The sequence below is a fragment of the Rhineura floridana genome, chromosome 7 (assembly GCF_030035675.1).
Source record: "Rhineura floridana isolate rRhiFlo1 chromosome 7, rRhiFlo1.hap2, whole genome shotgun sequence".
In the NCBI taxonomy this organism is placed as follows: domain Eukaryota; kingdom Metazoa; phylum Chordata; class Lepidosauria; order Squamata; family Rhineuridae; genus Rhineura; species Rhineura floridana.
Window position 1 is genome coordinate 120,754,822 of NC_084486.1, and position 18,718 is coordinate 120,773,539.

Consider the following 18,718-nt stretch of genomic DNA (forward strand, 5'->3'; position numbering starts at 1 on the left):
GGAAGGAATTTATTTGCCCTGCTTTTTGCAGTGAACTGACCAGACCCAACACTACCGAACTTACTTGTGGATTGGAATGCAACTCTCTAGATACACAGTCCATGTTCAGTGTACAAAAAGTATACACAACAAATACTTATTTTACATAAGGTCAGTACATAGAAATGTGTATTTTAAAAGCATGCACTACATGCATAAAATGGGACAGAACATGATGGAATGGCATACAGCGGGATGGCATAGTATGCAATAGATGACTATGACTGAGCGCCAGTGAGACCTAAACAGGTTGGAATTAACTGCTCAGCCCGTCCCTTCTTCAAGATGGATTATTTCAGCTGACAGTAAAAGGAAAAAAATAGTGTCCTAATGAGCAGGCTTGCCTTCCTTGAAAGCCTGTGCAATGTTGTCAGAATAGTGGTTTTCAAACATAATGCATTATTATTCTGTCATTAGTAACCAGGCACTGATGGTAATAACTCTGTTGATGTGAATAGAATAGGGAGGGAATCCATTACAAGGGAGGAGATGCAGCTTGTTGCTATTGTTTTTCTGTCCAGTACTATTTACTCAGTGGATGTTTTACACTTATGCAATGTATTCTGCAACTCTAAAGTAGCAATTTCCTTTATGGTGTGAGGCTAATGTATGGAAAGAGCATATGCTAGAAGACACAACAATAATGGGTGACTTTTTTCTCTTAAAAGGAATGCCTGATGGAGAAAGAACTCAGAAGGACAGTGTACACAAACTACAGCAAACAGCCAGTGTTTCTTGTAATTCAAATCACAGCCAAGTCTGATTGTTATTAACAAGTAACGGATTGAAAATAATCTTATCACATGGCAGCTGCCCCATGTCAGACCCAAATGTTTCATCAGTTATAATGCAGCTGAATGGAAAAGAACTTATCTCAGCTTGATTTAGGACTAGAGTCTGTAGGTCATTAACCTCTGCAACAAACCAATACATATTTTGGAGAACTCTGTATTATCTGGTTGGAGCGGAGAACTATGTTTTTTCGCTCCTAAATTATACCCAAAGGTAAGTATACTCTAGATTGCAGAGATTAAGGGAGGCATACTCCAGCCCTTGCCACAGTTCAGTTCAGAGTTCCCTGGGAAGAGGTATTGATTGTTAACCACTCTGAGAATTGTGTAGCTCTATGAAGGGAATAGGGGCTTCCTAACAACTCTCAGCATCCTTAACAAACTACAGTTCCCAGGATTCTTTGGGTGAAGCCACAACTGGGAATGATACCGCTTGAAATATATAGTGCAGATGGGGCCGTATACATCACTTCCCACTACAAAACGTCCCAAAATGATTTATAGCCATGTAAAAATACAATAATAAAAATGCACAAGCATATTAAAAACATAGTCAGAATGCAAGCATCCATTTATCAGTGCTGCCAAAATGCCCAGGAAAACAAAAAACATATTTGCCTGGCACTCAAATGATGAAAACGTTGGCATCAGGCAGGCCTCCCCGGGGAGATCATTCCATAGATGGGGAGTTACTACAGAATAGGCTGTTCTCTCAGTGCCACCCTCCAGATCTCCCTCAGAGGTGGCATGCAGAAAAGGGCCTCAGATGATGATCTCGGGGCTCATATGGGGAAAGAAAACTATTCCCTGAGTACCAACTTCTAGAGCCAACCATCCAAACACCATGCAGAACCACTGCAAAACAGTACACACTGCCACCATCTCAGTCTCCCTGGAAGGATACCATGGCCAATGGTATCAAAAGCTGCTGAGAGATCAAGGCCAATCAACAAGGACATACTTCCCTGTCTCTGTCCTGACATTGGTTGTCATACAAAACTAATGCCAGTCCTGAACCTTGATTGAAATGGATCTCAAAAATCCAATGAATTTGGTTGAAGGGACCAATGGCTTGGCCAAGGAGGGTTTCTTGAGGAGCGATCTCATTGCCACCTCTTTCAGAAGGCCTGCAACCACTCCCTCTCTCAGAGAGGCATTAAATACCTCCTTGGCCAAGCCATTGGTCCCTTCGCTACTGGATGTTATCAGCCATGAGGGGTCAAGAACTCAAATGGTCATCTGCACCCATCCAAGTACCTTGTCCATATCCTCGAGCCTTATCAACTGAAGCTCATCCATTAACACCTGACCCAACAGAACTCTGGACACCCCTAGAAATTCACCTGCTACAACAGAGGAGCCTAGGTCCCTATAGATACAATTTTATCAAAATGCCTTGCAAATAAGACATACTGGGAATTCCACAACGTCCATCAGGCCAGTATGAAAAAGATTCTGTACCATCCTACAAAACTCCACTGGACAAGACATTAAAGACACAATGTTGACAGAGAAGTAACTTTTCTTTGCTGCCTTCATCACCACAAAGTAGGGTCAACAATGAGCACATAATTGTATTCAACTGTATTCATTTGAAGACTTCCTCTTCTTGAATGCCAATCTTTAAATTTGCTTCATCACCCTCAGCTCCAGGGTATACCACCGTGCTACCTGAGCTCAGCAAATTGGAAGATGGCAGTCATAGACGATCATGTCAATTGCCCAGGTCATTTCCTTATTCCGTATATCTACCAGAGCTCTGACAGGGTCACCAGACTTGTTATCCACAAAAGATCCCACAGCCATCTGGAAACCAATTGGTTCCATCATGCTCTAAGGGCAGACCATTCTAACAGGTCCCATGCCCCTCTGCAGAGTGGAAATGGTCACTGACAATCTTTAAATCTTGGGAGGAGGTAATCTGATCATGACCCAACACTCTAAGGTAGAAAGCCTGGTCATCTTCAGCAATATGCGTGGATAACAAAGCATCCCCCTTGACATTCGGTGTGCAAGTGAAGGGGAGAAAGGGCACAGGAGGAAGAATATAGATTTGGAATGAATGCTCTTCATTCTTGCTCTTCAACGGTGGACAAAAGAGAATCCAACTTTGATTGGTGATATCCTCAATTTAGTTTAAATAATCTTGAGATTATTTATTTTATTAAATTTGTACCCCAGTCTTCATTCCATGTACACAGGAAGTGTACATGGGGTTACTTCACTTTTCCCCCTCACAACCCTCTGAACTAGATTTGGCTAAATAGGGATAAGGAACCTGTAGCCCACCCACTGTTATTGAACTTCATTTCCCATAACCCCTGACCTTTGGTCATGCTGTCTAGTGCTGATGGGACCTGGGTCACTCATGACATCTTAGCTTAGAAATGAGGAACCTGAGGCCCATCAGATATTGTTGGATTCCACCTCTCATTAGCTCCAGCAAGCACGCCCCCGATGGCCACGGATGATGGGAATCCTCCACAACATCTGGAGCCCAGCAGGTTGCCCACCCCTGCTTTACATTCTGCTCTTTTCTCAGGCAGTGATTCTATACCTGGGAGTAAGTCCCATTGCACTCAACAGGGCTCATTTCTGAACAGGCATGGATAGGACTACATCGTCGATAACTAAAACTGACTTTGTTCATACCTCTGCTTCTCATAGCCAGCTAAGCCTGCTTTCACCTGCTCCCCATCCTTCCAACTGTTTCATGTTTCTGTGCCCTACACAAGAAAGGATTCCTCTTTTGGTACATGGAGGCTTCTACATGCCATTAGCGCAGCTTGCTTTTCAAAATCATCGCCGCGATTATACTTTCCAAAGACCCGACTGTCCTGCTCTTTTCCTTTTCCAAACTACCCGCCAAAACTTCTGGCTTTAGCAGGAGGAGAAGGAAGAGAACAAGGAGGGGAGGGGGAACGGGTGAGGCAGAAAGAAAGAAACAGCTGCTCTCTGGCCAATCCCCTTTCTCCGTAACCAATGCACGAGGAAGTCAGCCGTCTCGGCCAATGAGCCTTGGCTGGCTGACGAGGACCGAACGGCAGCCAATCCCGAGAAACAAAAGTGCACCGAGGGGGAGGCAAAGGGGGCGTAAGTGCGTGTTTGTGTGTGTGCGCGCGCGCGCTTCCTTCCTTCCAGGTGGTGGAAGGGGAGCGCCCTTGCGCCCAATGGGGTCGGGAGCAAAGGGAAGAGAGTGATTCACGAAGAGCGCCGCCGGGCTCCCGCTGCCAGCAAAAGAGGCATGGACCTCGCGAGCGCAGGGAGGCAGCGCGGGGTTCGTGCGGCGCGCGCCTGGCTGAGAAGCTCTTCTTGCTACCAGGACGCAACTGGAACTAGCGCGCACCGCCTCCACGCCACCCTGAGCAGCACCAGTCGCCGCCGTCGCCGCGTCCCTTACTCCTCCTCCGCCAGCTGCTGAAGCGCAGTTCTTGCTTTGCGAAAGCGGCTTCGAGCTGCCGCTGCCGTTGCCGCTCCTCTCCTGTCGGTGCCGTCTGTCCGGGCTGGGGCGCAGGCGGGAAGGTGGGCGCCTTTGCCCTTTTCACCCGCGGCGCTCCTCGAGTGCCTTCCCCGCTTCGGCTCCACCGAAGAAGAAAGGCAGCCTCTTTTCCGTCGGGGAGCGGGCGGCTTCTCCCCCTCCCCGGCGCTCCCCCTCCCCCTTCTTTCTTTCTGAGGGTGGGAGGGGAGAAGAGTAAAGAGCACCGGCGAGGGAAGGCAGACGCGCGCAGCCCGCCCTGGGTGTGCGTAAAAGAGCCATGCGAGAATACAAAGTGGTCGTGCTGGGCTCGGGCGGGGTGGGCAAATCCGCTCTCACCGTCCAGTTCGTGACGGGCTCCTTCATCGAGAAATACGACCCCACCATCGAGGATTTCTACCGCAAGGAGATCGAGGTGGATTCCTCGCCCTCGGTGCTGGAGATCCTGGATACGGCCGGCACCGAGCAGTTCGCCTCCATGAGAGACTTGTACATCAAGAACGGGCAAGGTTTTATCTTGGTCTACAGCCTGGTCAACCAGCAAAGCTTTCAGGACATCAAGCCCATGAGGGATCAGATCATCCGGGTCAAGAGGTACGAGAAAGTGCCCATGATCCTGGTGGGCAACAAAGTGGACCTAGAGGGCGAGCGTGAGGTCTCGTTTGGGGAAGGCAAAGCGCTGGCGGAGGAGTGGAGCTGCCCCTTTATGGAAACTTCAGCCAAAAACAAAGCCTCGGTGGACGAACTCTTTGCCGAGATAGTCCGGCAGATGAACTATGCTTCCCAACCGAACGGAGACGATCAGTGCTGCTCTTCCTGTGTGATACTCTGAAAGGAGGGGAGGGCAACACAACTGCGTCGCTTTATTTTGTGTGGTGTGCTTTTTTATTTTTATTTTTTTAAATAAAGGTTTACAACACCATCACACAAAGACAGCGGCTGTGGCAGCAATGTCGGCATCCTGTGAAACTCAAGCTTTTGAAACGATTTTGCATTAGCCGCCCCCCCCCCCCGATTTCTTCCAGGTTACGGCTTATTCTATTGCTGCTGCGGGTGGTTATCGGTGTCGTGGGTATGCATTGTCTCTCGTTAACATCTGGCAAAAAGCAAAACCCCACAACCCTTCCCCAGTCTCGTTGGAAATGTGGCGCTTTCAACATGTATTTGCCATCAGTTTGATTGTTGCTTATTTCTTGTAAGTACCTCTTTGCAGAGAGGGCTGTATTGGCAACTGGGAACCCACAGTGTGTGCTCCTTGGAAGGGAGGGGGAATTAGCAATTGCTTTTAACAGGATTTTTTTTTTAAGTACACCCACAAGAAATGAAGGGGAGCAGCAAAGGAAGAATGTTTGTACATTGGGTGGAGGGAGTAAAGACCCTCCATTTGTCAGTCTGAACTCAGCCAGTGACAAGGAAACTTTTGATTCTTGCGGATTTCTATGCAAAGTTGGAATATTTGTTAACAAGCCTATCCCATCTGAAAAAGTATTGCACGTGTAATGCCTGGGACTTTAATAACACTGATGCCAATACAGTGTGCGAGATGCCAGAGAAGTGTCTGCTGATTAATTGTGAAATTTTCTATTTTTGTTTACCTGCTGTATCGAAAGGGAGGGAATGGAGAACATTTATTTGTTTTTGTTTTTTAAAAAAATCAGCTGTGAAAACATTACAGATCTGCACAATTTTTAAGTTGTGTGTTTTTGTGGGGTCTGGTTTTGGGTGGGTGGGTGGGTAGGAGGGAGGGCTAGGTGATGGTTTATCTAATTTAATTTTGATGAGGATGGGGTTGGCAATAACTGATTTTGACAACTAGCTTTCTAAAGTACAAAGACTTACTAAAATGTGATGCAGGGCCGACAGCAACCCTGTGTCTGTAGAGTGCCTTCAGAACAGCTGTTGCAGCCAGTGCCAACCTGTGGAGGTTCCAAAAGTCCCATTATCAACTACTAAAACAAAAACCCTACTTAACAGTTTTCCTTTCAGTAATCATGCCGAACAAGCCAAAACAAAAGGGCCTATTATTAACAGATTATTAACATTTCTTCTTATTTTCCATTTGAGCCTTTTTCAGTTTAGTTTCCATGGTTTTCAGGGTTCTTTTGATTCAAGTTCACAGTATTAGCAGTTTATGATTTTTATTTTTGTGTTCTCTTCTTGTAAGATGTACTTTCAACCAGCAGTGACAAGAATTGTAATGTGATGTACCTGAAAAACAATATCTAACTGTAATTTTAAAGCCTGGACAGGCATAATAGATGTTTTATTCATTTAAAAATCTTTTAATACAATTGCCATTTTTTTAAAAAAAAGTTTTTGTGGGTTTTATATATTGTGACTAAATGTGCAATCATAGTAGATTGCAATGCTGAGCACAAATAATTACCTAAAAAGGCCTTTGTCAACCTGGTGCTCTCCACATGTTTTGGGCTACAACTCCCATCAGCCCCAGTCAGAATGGCTAGGGTAGAGTTGTAGTCCAAAAGGCACCAGGTTGGCAAAGGACCTAAAACATGACTGTTAAGAGAAGGGATTTGTGGCCCATGAAATTTGATGCATAAAAATCTGAATACTGTACAACTGATGTTAGGAACTGATTCATAGTGGCATTAGGACCTTGATTCCTCTAATTATGTTATATGTGTGTTCATGTTTTAAGTGAATTGCAGAACTGGGTACTTTTATTTCTTGTGCACCTCAATTTTTAGCATGTTCACTAGAAGTAAGTTACATGGAGCTTACTAGTGAGTGTGCTTAGAACATAAAATATATGACTGCTTGCTTTATATCAGTCATTAAAACATTTCAAAGACAGGTTGAAATCCTAAACAAGACCCTCTGAATTCAATGGTACTTACTCAGAAGTGCAGTTAGGATTGCATTGCTCATCTTAAAATCGCAAATGTCTCCTGAAGCCTTGGGACAAAAAGGTGTTTTTGACTCAGTTGTGACGTACAAATCAGAAGACTCATTTTGGAAATTTAAAAAAATGCACTTCATTACAAGAGATTGCAAGGAAGCTGCTTCTCAACTGAAGTCAACAACCATATATGAGGATATATTTTATAATGTGTGAAAAATAGTAGCAGAAGTAGTGTCTGGATAGCAATCCCTGCTGGCAGTTCTGGGGATATCAGACAAGTAAAACGATGGTAGGTGTTTTGTGAAGCAGGCTGAAAGTGCATCATTTAAGGGACAAGGAATATTTATTTAGTTAATTTGCCTAAAACTTAGTAGATTTAAATCTATTCAATAAAGGAAAGAGAGTTCTACAAGAGTTCTACACCTGTTTTTTTTAGCACTAGTTTGGTTTGCAATGAGTTTAACAGAAACAGGAAAGAAGGCTGCAGTCCAATACACAGTTACCTTGGAGTACATCCCATTGAATCCAATGGAGCTTACTTCTGAGTAGACATGTAATGGACTGCATCCAAAGTTGTTGAAAGATTCCACTTTTCTTTTTCCTTAGTGGATTCTGTATGTACCACATTTAGTGAATTCTCATTATGCCATTCTACTAAACCAGATCATATAAGGCATGATTTTAGTTATTTTTAAAACATATAAATAAAGGAAGTTCAAGTTTTATTCTCCTTTTACCTGAAAGTAAGTTCCATGTATTTTAACTGGACTTATATCCAAGTAAGTATCCATAGGATTGCAGCCTTAACCTAAAATCGTGTATGTTCTTTGAGCACATGAAATCACTCTAGAAAAGGCAAGTTGGTATTAATTATACATATATAATTCCTTCTCCCATATCAGCCTTTATCCATACATTACACTAAAAGGAACAAACTAAAATGTACAAGAGTTTTGCCTTTAGATAGGTAGCAAAATTCTAAATGGTGTCTTATTAATATGCCACATCCTGGCAGATAAACTCAGATTTGGAGATAATGTTATCCTATCAGTTCAGCTGAAGGGAAGTCTTGCTTGCTATTAACAGAAAATGTGCCCTTGCGTATATGATGATGTAAATGGAAGGATGTATATTATATATCGGGGTAATCAGTGTGATCTCCAGATGATGTTGGACTACAGTTCCCATTTTCCCTGACCATTGGTCATGCTTACTGAGGCTGATGGGAGTTGGGAGTCCAAGAACCTCTGGAGAGCACCACATTGCCTATCACTGTTAATACAGTATAGTAGCCTCAAGTGTATTCAAATTAGACAGCTTCTACAGCAGCCTTTCCCAACCAGTGTGCCTCCAGATGTTGTTGGACCACAACTCCCATCAGCCTCAGCCAGCATTGCCAGTGGTCAGGAAAGATGGGAATTGTGGTCCAACAACATCTGGAGGCACACTGGTTGGGAAAGGCTGTTCTACAGCTTGATCTAGCTGTCATTAATTTTATGCATTCTATTTGTGTCTTGTGATTTATGACCAAAGTATAACACTCCCACCCACTCCCCAAAAGGTACTGAGAACTCCCTAGTCTTGCATTTCATCTCCTAATGTTAATATGCCAGAACTTCCTAAAGCAACTTTAATTGGCTGGAAAAGATAAATGTCAAACCCCTCAAACCTCAGTTGTAGCTTTGGCTTAACAGTTTGGATGAATTTACCTTGCAAATGGGTAAAGTTTAAGCAGCGAAAACATTTCATGGTCTTGATCTCATTGATATTGAGGGAGTGTTTTAACTTTGAATCACTTTTGGATAGTGGTGCTTAGTTTTGCTTATTTGGAAGCAAGTTCTATTGAATACAGCAATGTTTATTTCAAGATAAAAGTAGTTCTTTGTAGTCCCTGTGCTTAAGTCAGAACAGGCACAGTATTGCAATAAAATACAGGTCTTTGGACTGTTCAGGTTGTGTGCTCAGATTGTCTCTAAAAGAAAGGAGTATGGTACTCAGTTCAGAGGCTGTGTCTAGTTACTCTGTATTAAAGAAAGCATAATGTCATAGATCCAAGTCTACTCCTGGTGGTTAAAAAAGAGACCTGACAAAAATACCATAATATGCTATCAAATACCACTAGTGGCAAGGGTATAACAAAAAGGTGGGGTTCTTTCTTTCCTTGGTTGTGTGTATGCTTCCTAAACAGTTAAAAAAAATACGACCTTTCAGGCCTACCTGATACACAATAGTAAGATAAATTGTGGTATTTGATTAGGGGCGTTTCTGGAGAATAAGTAACTTAAATGAGCTGATGCGACTGAGGTTATAACAGCCATGGAGAGAGTTTCATCCTAACCAAAATGTAGGGTGCTAACCAGAGTGGTTCTGGAACAAACTCTGGATGTGGCACATAGGATCAGGTTCCATAAATGGCATACGAGAAGGGCCTAGTGCAGCCTGGAGTCATCCTGTGGCCATGTCCACCTTGTATGTTCCAAAGTCTTGCTGCAGGGAAGCCTTGGTGCATGCTCAGAATAGCCTATCTGTGTTAAGCCTTATTGCACGTGGCTGGAATGGATCCATTCTGGATTCCATAATCTACTCTGGAGTTTGAGCAGAGTAAAACAGAATCCAGCTGGTGTTCTGCCAAAATCTCTGGAGTGGAACAGAACCAAATTCTCAGCTTTGGCTGGTCCTATAACCATCCCCACACCCCACAATAATTATAACCGCAGCAGTGCTTGTTTACGTATTTGCTTCTGCCAGAATAATACAAGCAGCACACAACTGACATGATGATAATGTAATGGTTGTGAGGCCTTAAAGGAGGAAGAATTATGGAGGAAGAAGTATATAGACTATCAGCGCTCTTGGAACCTAGATAGTTTAATACAGGGGGAGAGGGTTGAACAGCAGTATGTGCTGAAGTAAAATTGCCAAAAAACATTCCTTCCTAGGAATTGCCACCTTCTGCTTTCAACTACATTGTCAGAAGCATTTATCCAGCGTAGCATAATGAAAAGGAGAGTTAAACACTACCAAGGATGTAGGGACTTCAAGTATGGTTTGTGTAATGTTCCCTGTACTCCTCATCTGGTCACAGATTTTCTCTCATTGCTCACCTTTTCCTAGCCTATGAATGGCTCTGGCCTTGCTCAGCTTCAAATTGTTGCGAGGGACTGTGAGGTCAAAAAACAGTAAAGCTACTCATGTGTGATGATGCAGGACCATGAAAGTTTTCAAGTACATTTATAATGTATAACATCAGTCTGCATTCTCCTATGCAAACAGATCTTGATCCAAAGACATCTTTAGTGTGATTATTTGGCAATCACGATACAATAAGCTATCGTATAAACTTCTGAAGAGTAAGGTAGGGTAAGGGTTGAGATCTGTTTTATTTATTTAAATGTCCGGAGCATCTGGCAGGATTGCTTTAAAGCGGGAATAGCCATTCTTGTAAGTCTTAACAAATTTTAATAAAGGTATGGCAAGAAATTTGTGCACAATTTCACTCAAAGAAATTAAAACTTCATGAGTGAAACAATTGCAAAATGTAAGAAATATAGAGAGGTCATACCTTCTAATTCGATTAGACCCATTGAGATAAATGAACATGGCCTAACTTGAATCGACTGATTTCCATGGGTCGGCTCTTACTAGGATACAACCCTATACCTATCTTTCTGATTTTGTTTGTAATAAGTATGCAATATTTGAAAGGTGCATAATGACAAAAGAAGAGCTTGCTGGATCAGGCCAGTGGCCATCTAGTCTAGCATCTTGTTCTCACAGTGGCCAACCAGCTGCCTATAGGAAGCCTGCAAACAGGACCTCCTGCGGTTTCCAGGAAGTGGTGTTCAGAGCATGACTAGCAGAAGAGCATAGCCATTGTGCTGGTATGAATTCATGGTGTATGTGTTCATAATGCTATGCAGGAGTGCCAATGTTCCATAACTTGGGTGTCTTTGGTGTTGGATGGTCAATCTATTGTAGAAACTGACTAGATGTAATTAGATCAGTTTGGGCAGCAAAATATATTCACAGCGCCCACAATGAAGCATTCCCACCACCACCCACCCCAGAAGTTGTTTGTATTCAAAGCACTTCCTCCAGTGCTTTGAATACAAATTGCTTTCTCTGCAGAGGACAAAATGCTCCACCATAAGGACCATTTCCTCCTCTACAGAGACTTCAAAGGGGCTTTCTGTAGCTAAGGATCAGCTGCAGTCACAGGAACATAGGAATTTGCCTTATATGGAGTCAGACCAGGGTTGCCAGGTTCATGGCCTGAGACCATGGCAACCAAGAGGTCTTCTGTATCTTTAAAAGGTGTGCAGGGGAAGGGAGAATTCCACCTTGTGTTTTTTCTCATTATAGTGTTGCAAGAACACCTGCATTTGGCTGACTTTCTCTTCTCCTAAAGATACAGGATCAGTCTCAGGCCATGAACCTGGCAACCCTAAGTCAGACCCAGTATTGTCTACACCGACTGGCAATGGCTTTCCAGGGTTTTCAGGCAGGGGGTGCTCCCAGCCTTACCTGGATATTCTGGGGTTTGAACCTGGGGCCTTCTGCATGCAAAGCAGATGCTCTTACCACTGAGCTGTGGTCCTGATAATCAGTTACTGGGAGTCTCTATGAAGAAGTGCACTCACCACCAGTCAACTGAAAGCACATCTTCAAAGGAGGTTGCTGTGGTTGATTGGCAATTACAGCTTGCTCCTTAGAACTTTGCCAGGTGTCAGTCACCTGATGTCATTATGGTGGCAGGTGATTAGCAGGTGCGTATGGTCCCAGCCACCTGTCAAAGCTGGCCCATGGGGGGATGAGGGAGATAAGGACCTGACCCACCAGCTGGATCCAGAACACCCTCTCCCTGAGCTAGTGAACAAAGTGTCGGGGGGGGGAGTTGGTTGTTACTGCTTTTAAAAAATATTGTGCCAGAGTGGAAGGTTGTATTACTGTTGCTCTGTTGTTTTATTTTTACATTGTTTTAAAGCAGCTCTATTTTATACTTTGTGTTTAGGTGTTGGTATGTGTATACTCGCATTTTACCTGCTTTGTGCACATTTTTTTAATATAGGAAGTATCGTAACTGCATTGTTTGAACCGAAGGCAGCTGTTGAATAGGTTGCACTTCATTAAGACCAGGTGAGCTTAGGTCTCTACCAATCCTACAAAGGTTTTCGCTGTCCAGGCAGCCTGGTACCTGACACTTTCCTCCCCTCAGCCCTTTCTGGATTGGACCATCAACACTGTTCCTCAAAATGTACTTAACTTGTAGCCTAACATTTAATATGTTGACTTAAAAGTTTGCTTATGTTTTTACTTAGAAGCTTAGGACTTCAGTCTTAAAAATGGCAGCCTGGTTTTAGTATGAAGAATTTGTATTTCATGTTTGAATCTCAGAAGGATTCTGCAAGTGCAGGGCATTCAGCTGAGTATCCATCTCTTTTCAGGATTTCAAGAGGCAGTTCAATAAACAGGCCTGACCTCCCTTTTGAAATGCATGGGTAGGGCTGTATCCAGTAATGGCTTTGCCTTGTCAGAAAGTGCAAGCTGGAGCAGCCAGATTTTGCTCATTCCTCTCTCTACGCTGTATCCCATTTTGTTCTGGAGGGTCCCCAAAAGGACACTTTTTGGGGCAGTGAATAGGGGAGATGAACAAAAACTAGGTCTGTGTAAGAAGAGGCTCTTTCCACTATGGCAAAGCATATCCACAACCCATAGTAAGTCCTGATGTGTTCTGTTTTTAAAGACCCTTACAAAATTTCAGAAGTTGTATGTTCAAAGTGTGAAGCTATGGGAATCTTTATAATTATCTTGTCTTTCTGAAAAAACACTTGAGTAGCCCTGGACTTGTACAGACGATTTTCTTTGTTATCTGTAATTTCAGCTTCAGCAGATTGTTCAAAGAACAGCTTAGGCAGGCAGGTCATTATCACTGTAGCTTCACTATTTGTTTCATTATGGAGATCGTATCAAACGGTACAGGAAGTAGCCTGGGTTGGAAAAAAAAGCTGGTCGGTTTGTTGAATGGAAAATCTTATCTGTGATCTCGGACTGAGCTATATGTATTTTGAAGTGGGCTTTTCAGTTCATTTGAAACTGAAATACTTTTAACACCACATTTCATGAAGAGAATCTATACTGAAGTATTTTCTGCTTTTTTAAAAAAAATTCACTTACCAAATTACTAAGAATGGTATCTGAGTAAGGCATATTTGGAGTAGACCCAGTGAAATCGATGGATTCAAGCTAGTCATTTATTAACTTGAGTCCATTGATTTAAATAGATCTAATCTGAGTAAAGGTGCTCCCAGACTGTCACTATTTTCAGGTGGGATTCAATCACATACCAGCAAATTCAGGTTTTGCAATTGCAGCTGTTTGGGAGGTCTTGTGCAACAAATCCACTTACCCCATAGGTTGGACTTTTTGCAATAACGAAAGTGAAGGGGAAATGCACTGGAAAACAAGGTAACATTTGCTTTGATGCCATGTTATCTAACCTCCCCGCAAGCAAGTCAGAATGAATGCTCATTAAATAGCTTATATCATCTAATCTCTCCACAAACAAATCAGGATAAATGCTCAATAAACAGGTTATTTGAAGCACCCCAAGACTTAGTCAGAAACCACTCTAAATCAGGATTAAAGGGGATGTTGCTTCTTAAAGGGCCATCCTAACTTCTAATTGGCATGATGGATAAAGCCCAGCAAAGCATCAAACTCAGAAACTGGGTAGCACATTTCACATCTTAAATCTCTGCCATTGACTGATAAATCCTATACATGGCTGCTCAGAAGTAGATCCCATTCAGCTTAATCCTGGGAAAATGGGTGTGGGGTTGCAGGTTAAGTGACTTTGGAAACCATCATCTTCTGTACCATAAGAAACTAAATTACTTGTTTGTAAATATGGATTATGCTACTAAACTGAGGTTATCATACTTTGGACACATCATGAGAAGACACTATTCACTAGAAAAGACAATAATGCTGGGAAAAACAGAAGGGAGTAGAAAAAGAGGAAGGCCAAACAAGAGATGGATTGATTCCATAAAGGAAGCCACAGACCTGAATTTACAAGACCTGAACAGGGTGGTTCATGACAGATGTTCTTGGAGGTCACTGATTCATAGGGTCGCCATAAGTCGTAATCGACTTGAAGGCACAGAACAACAACAACAAACTAAAATGATTTCCATTGCTAGACATAAGAAAAATGTTGAAGACTTGGGGAAAGGGTAGAGACCCCAAGAAGATGACCAACTGCATAGAAATTATGTGTGGATATTTTATAATTGAAAGCAATTACTTCAGTAGAATTTTAGATATGTTTTCTAAACTTCTGATGCCTGTTGCACAAAGTTTTTTTCTGATTTAAAATGGAAGGCACATTTCACTCTTAACACTTGGAAGTACATATTTATTTCAGCTTTCAGAGCTCTGGACAGGCTTTTTCCTTATAACTACTGCCCTCATAGCCCAGTTAAGATTGACTCCAAGCAACCCACCCTCCATAGAGTCAATCAAGTCTTATAGATGGGATCATGCTTTGTGGGCAATGGTGATGCTAATGGGATTCCACCTACATGTCCTCCTTTCATATGATGATGGAACCTCCCATATATTTGAAGACTGATGTCCAATCTATGCTACTCAGGGTCTTCTTGCACCAATAGGTGTCTAGTGGTGGGTATATCCAACACGTTGACGTAAATTTCCAAGGTGCATATACAAAGTGAGAATAATTAGAATAATTAACATCTATTCAAAAATTGCCTGTAATCAAAAGTTGGATTATCTTTAGCTCTTTTCAGGCATAATACTAGAGAGTTAAGTAAACACATAATGGTCGGGGGAGCAGGAACAAATGCTCTTTTAACTCTTTTCCTTGTTACGTTTAACAGGCTTGCTATATTGCATATTTTAATTGGGGATATTATTAATGTTTTGATGGAATTGTTTTATTGTGCATTGGAATTATGTGTGGATATTTTATAATTGATTTTATACTTGTAAGCTATTTAGAAGCCATTTAGGCATGTCAGCCATATATAAATGAATAAATAGTAATTCCTGTTGGCTCGCCAACTCATGGGGGATGAATGGCTGAAACAGGGAGCCTTCTATATCCTTGGAGGCTCCCTGTGCATTTTAGAACCCTGGAAAATCCTGCTTCAGATGTTCACCATTAATTGGAAGGCAATAGGGGCAGCGATGGAGAGGTGGAGCTAGCATGCTCATCCCTGCTGCTCCCTTCCCAAACACATGCTTAATTCATGAGCATAACATAAGAAGAGCCTGCTGGATCAGGCCAGTGGCCCATCTAGTCCAGCATCCTGTTCTCACAGTGGCCAACCAGGTGCCTGGGGGAAGCCCGCAAGCAGGACCCGAGTGCAAGAACACTCTCCCCTCCTGAGGCTTCCGGCAACTGGTTTTCAGAAGCATGCTGCCTCTGACTAGGGGGGCAGAGCACAGCCATCATGGCTAGTAGCCATTGATAGCCCTGTCCTCCATGAATTTGTCTAATCTTCTTTTAAAGCCATCCAAGCTGGTGGCCATTACTGCATCTTGTGGGAGCAAATTCCATAGTTTAACTATGCGCTGAGTAAAGCAGTACTTCCTTTTGTCTGTCCTGAATCTTCCAACATTCAGCTTCTTTGAATGTCCACGAGTTCTAGTATTATGAGAGAGGGAGAAGAACTTTTCTCTATCCACTTTCTCAATGCCGTGCATAATTTTATACACTTCTATCATGTCTCCTCTGACCCGCCTTTTCTCTAAACTAAAAAGCCGCAAATGCTGCAACCTTTCCTCATAAGGGAATCACTCCATTACCTTGATCATTCTGGTTGCCCTCTTCTGAACCTTTTCCAACTCTATAATATCCTTTTTGAGATGAGGCGACCAGAACTGTACACAGTACAGTACGCTTGAAGAGGGCTTATGTTAGCAGTTTATGATAGTTTATAAACTAACTTTAGCTTTAAAAGTCTCTATTATGTAATCAACTTTCTTAGCACCATTGCATTTTTCTTCTTCTTTTAAAGAACAAAACAATGCAATGGTTCTCTTTGTAACGTGATGTGAAGAGGGATTGATGTAGTTATTGCAAATTGTGAAAGTGGCTTTAGGAATCTTTACTTGGCAGGAGAAGTGAAGCTCAATTGAACAGGTGCTTCAGCTATTTACTTTCCTGTATTTTCTAGAGTGCTTTTAGAGTATAAAAGTGTAATCACTTTGCTCACTCACTGCTCAGAAACTCTCAAGGTAAGTCTTAAACTGTTCCACTATATACAGTAGTTGCAGATTTTAGGTTGAAAGAATTGCTCTAGGTTGCTCAGGCTGCAACCCTATACACACTTACCTGGCTGGGAGTAAGTTCCATGACACTCAGTTAATACTTTTTTTTTTCTGAGAAGACATGAGTAGACTGTGCTCTCAATAAGTTTTTGGCTAAGCAGGAATTGAACCCAGTCTGACATGCTTTCTGCTAGACTGCTTCCCAGTGCATCAGTTACAAGGTTTTGTTATGAGCCCAACTGGGGAGGGTGAGATATTTCTTTGGGATCATATCCAGTTCTCAGGTAGACTTATGCTAAGTGCCATGAACCAGAAGGAAAAATATTTCTGTTATTTGTTCCACTAATCCCTCACTCTTCCTCTGAGGAACTCACAGCAGCTTATGTATAGTTTCCAAGTGGACTCTCATTGATGGATGCTTGAGGAATTTGATTGTTGCAAATTCCATCACAAACTGACATCTGCACTATACATTTAAAGCACTATAATACCACTTTAGTCATGGCTTCCCCCAAAGAATCCTGGGAACTATAGTTTAAGAGTGCTGAAAGTGGTTAGATGACTTCTGTTCCCCTCACAGAGTGACAACATCCAGAGTTCTCTGGGAAGAGGAATAGACTGTTGAACATCATTGACTAACATCAAGTGTAGTATCTGTTCTTATCAAGTTACAGCTGGTTTACATTTTTTTCCTGTCATATGCCTGTCTTACAAAGAAGTGTCCCTACCATTTAAACATTGACAAAGATGTGTTATCATGGAACAGCCCTTGGCCCTGTCAAAGAGGTGTCCAAGTTCATAAGTAGTGTAAAGAAAGTAGCGTAAGGAAGCTCATCTCCTTGTATTGTAAAAGGAAAAAACAGAAAAAAATGGATATATTACTACAGTTTCTTGGTGCATATTGCGATAGTAGTATGTCAAAGGAATGTTGCTAAATTTACATAGACACAGTTTCTCCCCTAAGCTGTGTATGTGTGACCACATAATAATTTGTGCCTCTCATTTCTATGTGAATACTTTTTGCACATACAGGCAGGAAATATTTTTCCATGCCTATGGTGCACTGGGGCACAATAGCAGGTGGGATGTCATCCACAAGTCACTTTCTCTATAGTTGCTCACTCATGTATCAGGGGCCAAGGTATTCTGTAGGAAAGAACTTGCGGCCTGCATTCAGAACATAAGATATACGTAGGTACTTGTGTAATTCAACCAACTTTTTTTCTGGATGAGTAGATGATTTAAGTAAATGATTCTTTTAAGTGTGTGGATGCAGTGATAGGAACTGCTGGATTTCTCCATGGTTTGCAACTGTTGATGAAATCACAGGAGATGGGTAAGTTGGCAATTTTTTCTATCATGACAAAAGAAAATGAATATATTTGCAGAAGGGGGCAGTAGATAAAGCTGGGTATTTACATATCGGAACTGAGAGGTGGTGTAGTGTAGTAGATAAGAGACTGAGCTACAAAGAAGAAAGTCTCTGGTCTGAATTCCACCTCTGCCGTGAATTCTCTTGGTGGCCACTCTCTTTCAGCCTCATCCTTATTGGAATAATATTACTGACTTGCCTTACAGGATGGTTGTTAGGATTACAGTGAGGTAATATGTGAGAGAGAGCCAGAGTAGCATGTGGTTAGGGTGTTGGATTATGATCTGGAAGACCAGGGTTCGAATCCCCACACAGCCATGAAGCTCACTGGATGACCTTGGGCAAGTCACTGCCTCTCAGCCTCAGAGGAAGGCAATGGTAAACCACCTCTGAATACCACTTACCATGAAAAACCTATTCATAGGGTCGCCATAAATCAGAATTGACTTGAAGGCAGTCCATTTCCATTTTTCAATGTGTGTGAAGTGCTTTGAATGCTTGAAAACATGATGCTAAGTATACCATGTTGTTAAAATAAGGAAAGGCTAGTATATTTTGAACTGCAGAATCTGATTTTGCTGCATCTGGGATGATAAGTTTCCATGCCTTCTCACTAATTTTTAAATAAGACAGGCACACTGGAAGGAAGTCATTTGGAAATATTGCTTCTGGTATAATTAGCCCATAGTGGATCTGAACTCTGCCATACAGACTAATAATGGAATACCAATTATGGAGTGTTCATTTGAAATGAGAATAAAAGGTATATATTTTGGATGCTAATTTTGTGTGGTGTAACCTGTGATAACACTGTTCATTAGAATCTTTCATAGCTAGCAGTTTACAGATTTAATCCCTACATGGCCAGCTAGCAAAGTTGA

At 42.2% G+C, this 18,718-nt stretch overlaps 1 protein-coding gene across 1 annotated transcript; it reads left to right on the forward strand.

Annotated features, from left to right (window-relative positions):
* The first annotated feature begins 3,885 nt into the window (after positions 1-3,885).
* Positions 3,886-5,997, forward strand: RAP2B (RAP2B, member of RAS oncogene family). Its single transcript, XM_061637090.1, has one exon. It carries the CDS (start codon positions 4,586-4,588, stop codon positions 5,135-5,137), a length of 552 nt encoding a protein of 183 aa, XP_061493074.1. The 5' UTR covers positions 3,886-4,585; the 3' UTR covers positions 5,138-5,997.
* Positions 5,998-18,718: the final 12,721 nt, after the last annotated feature.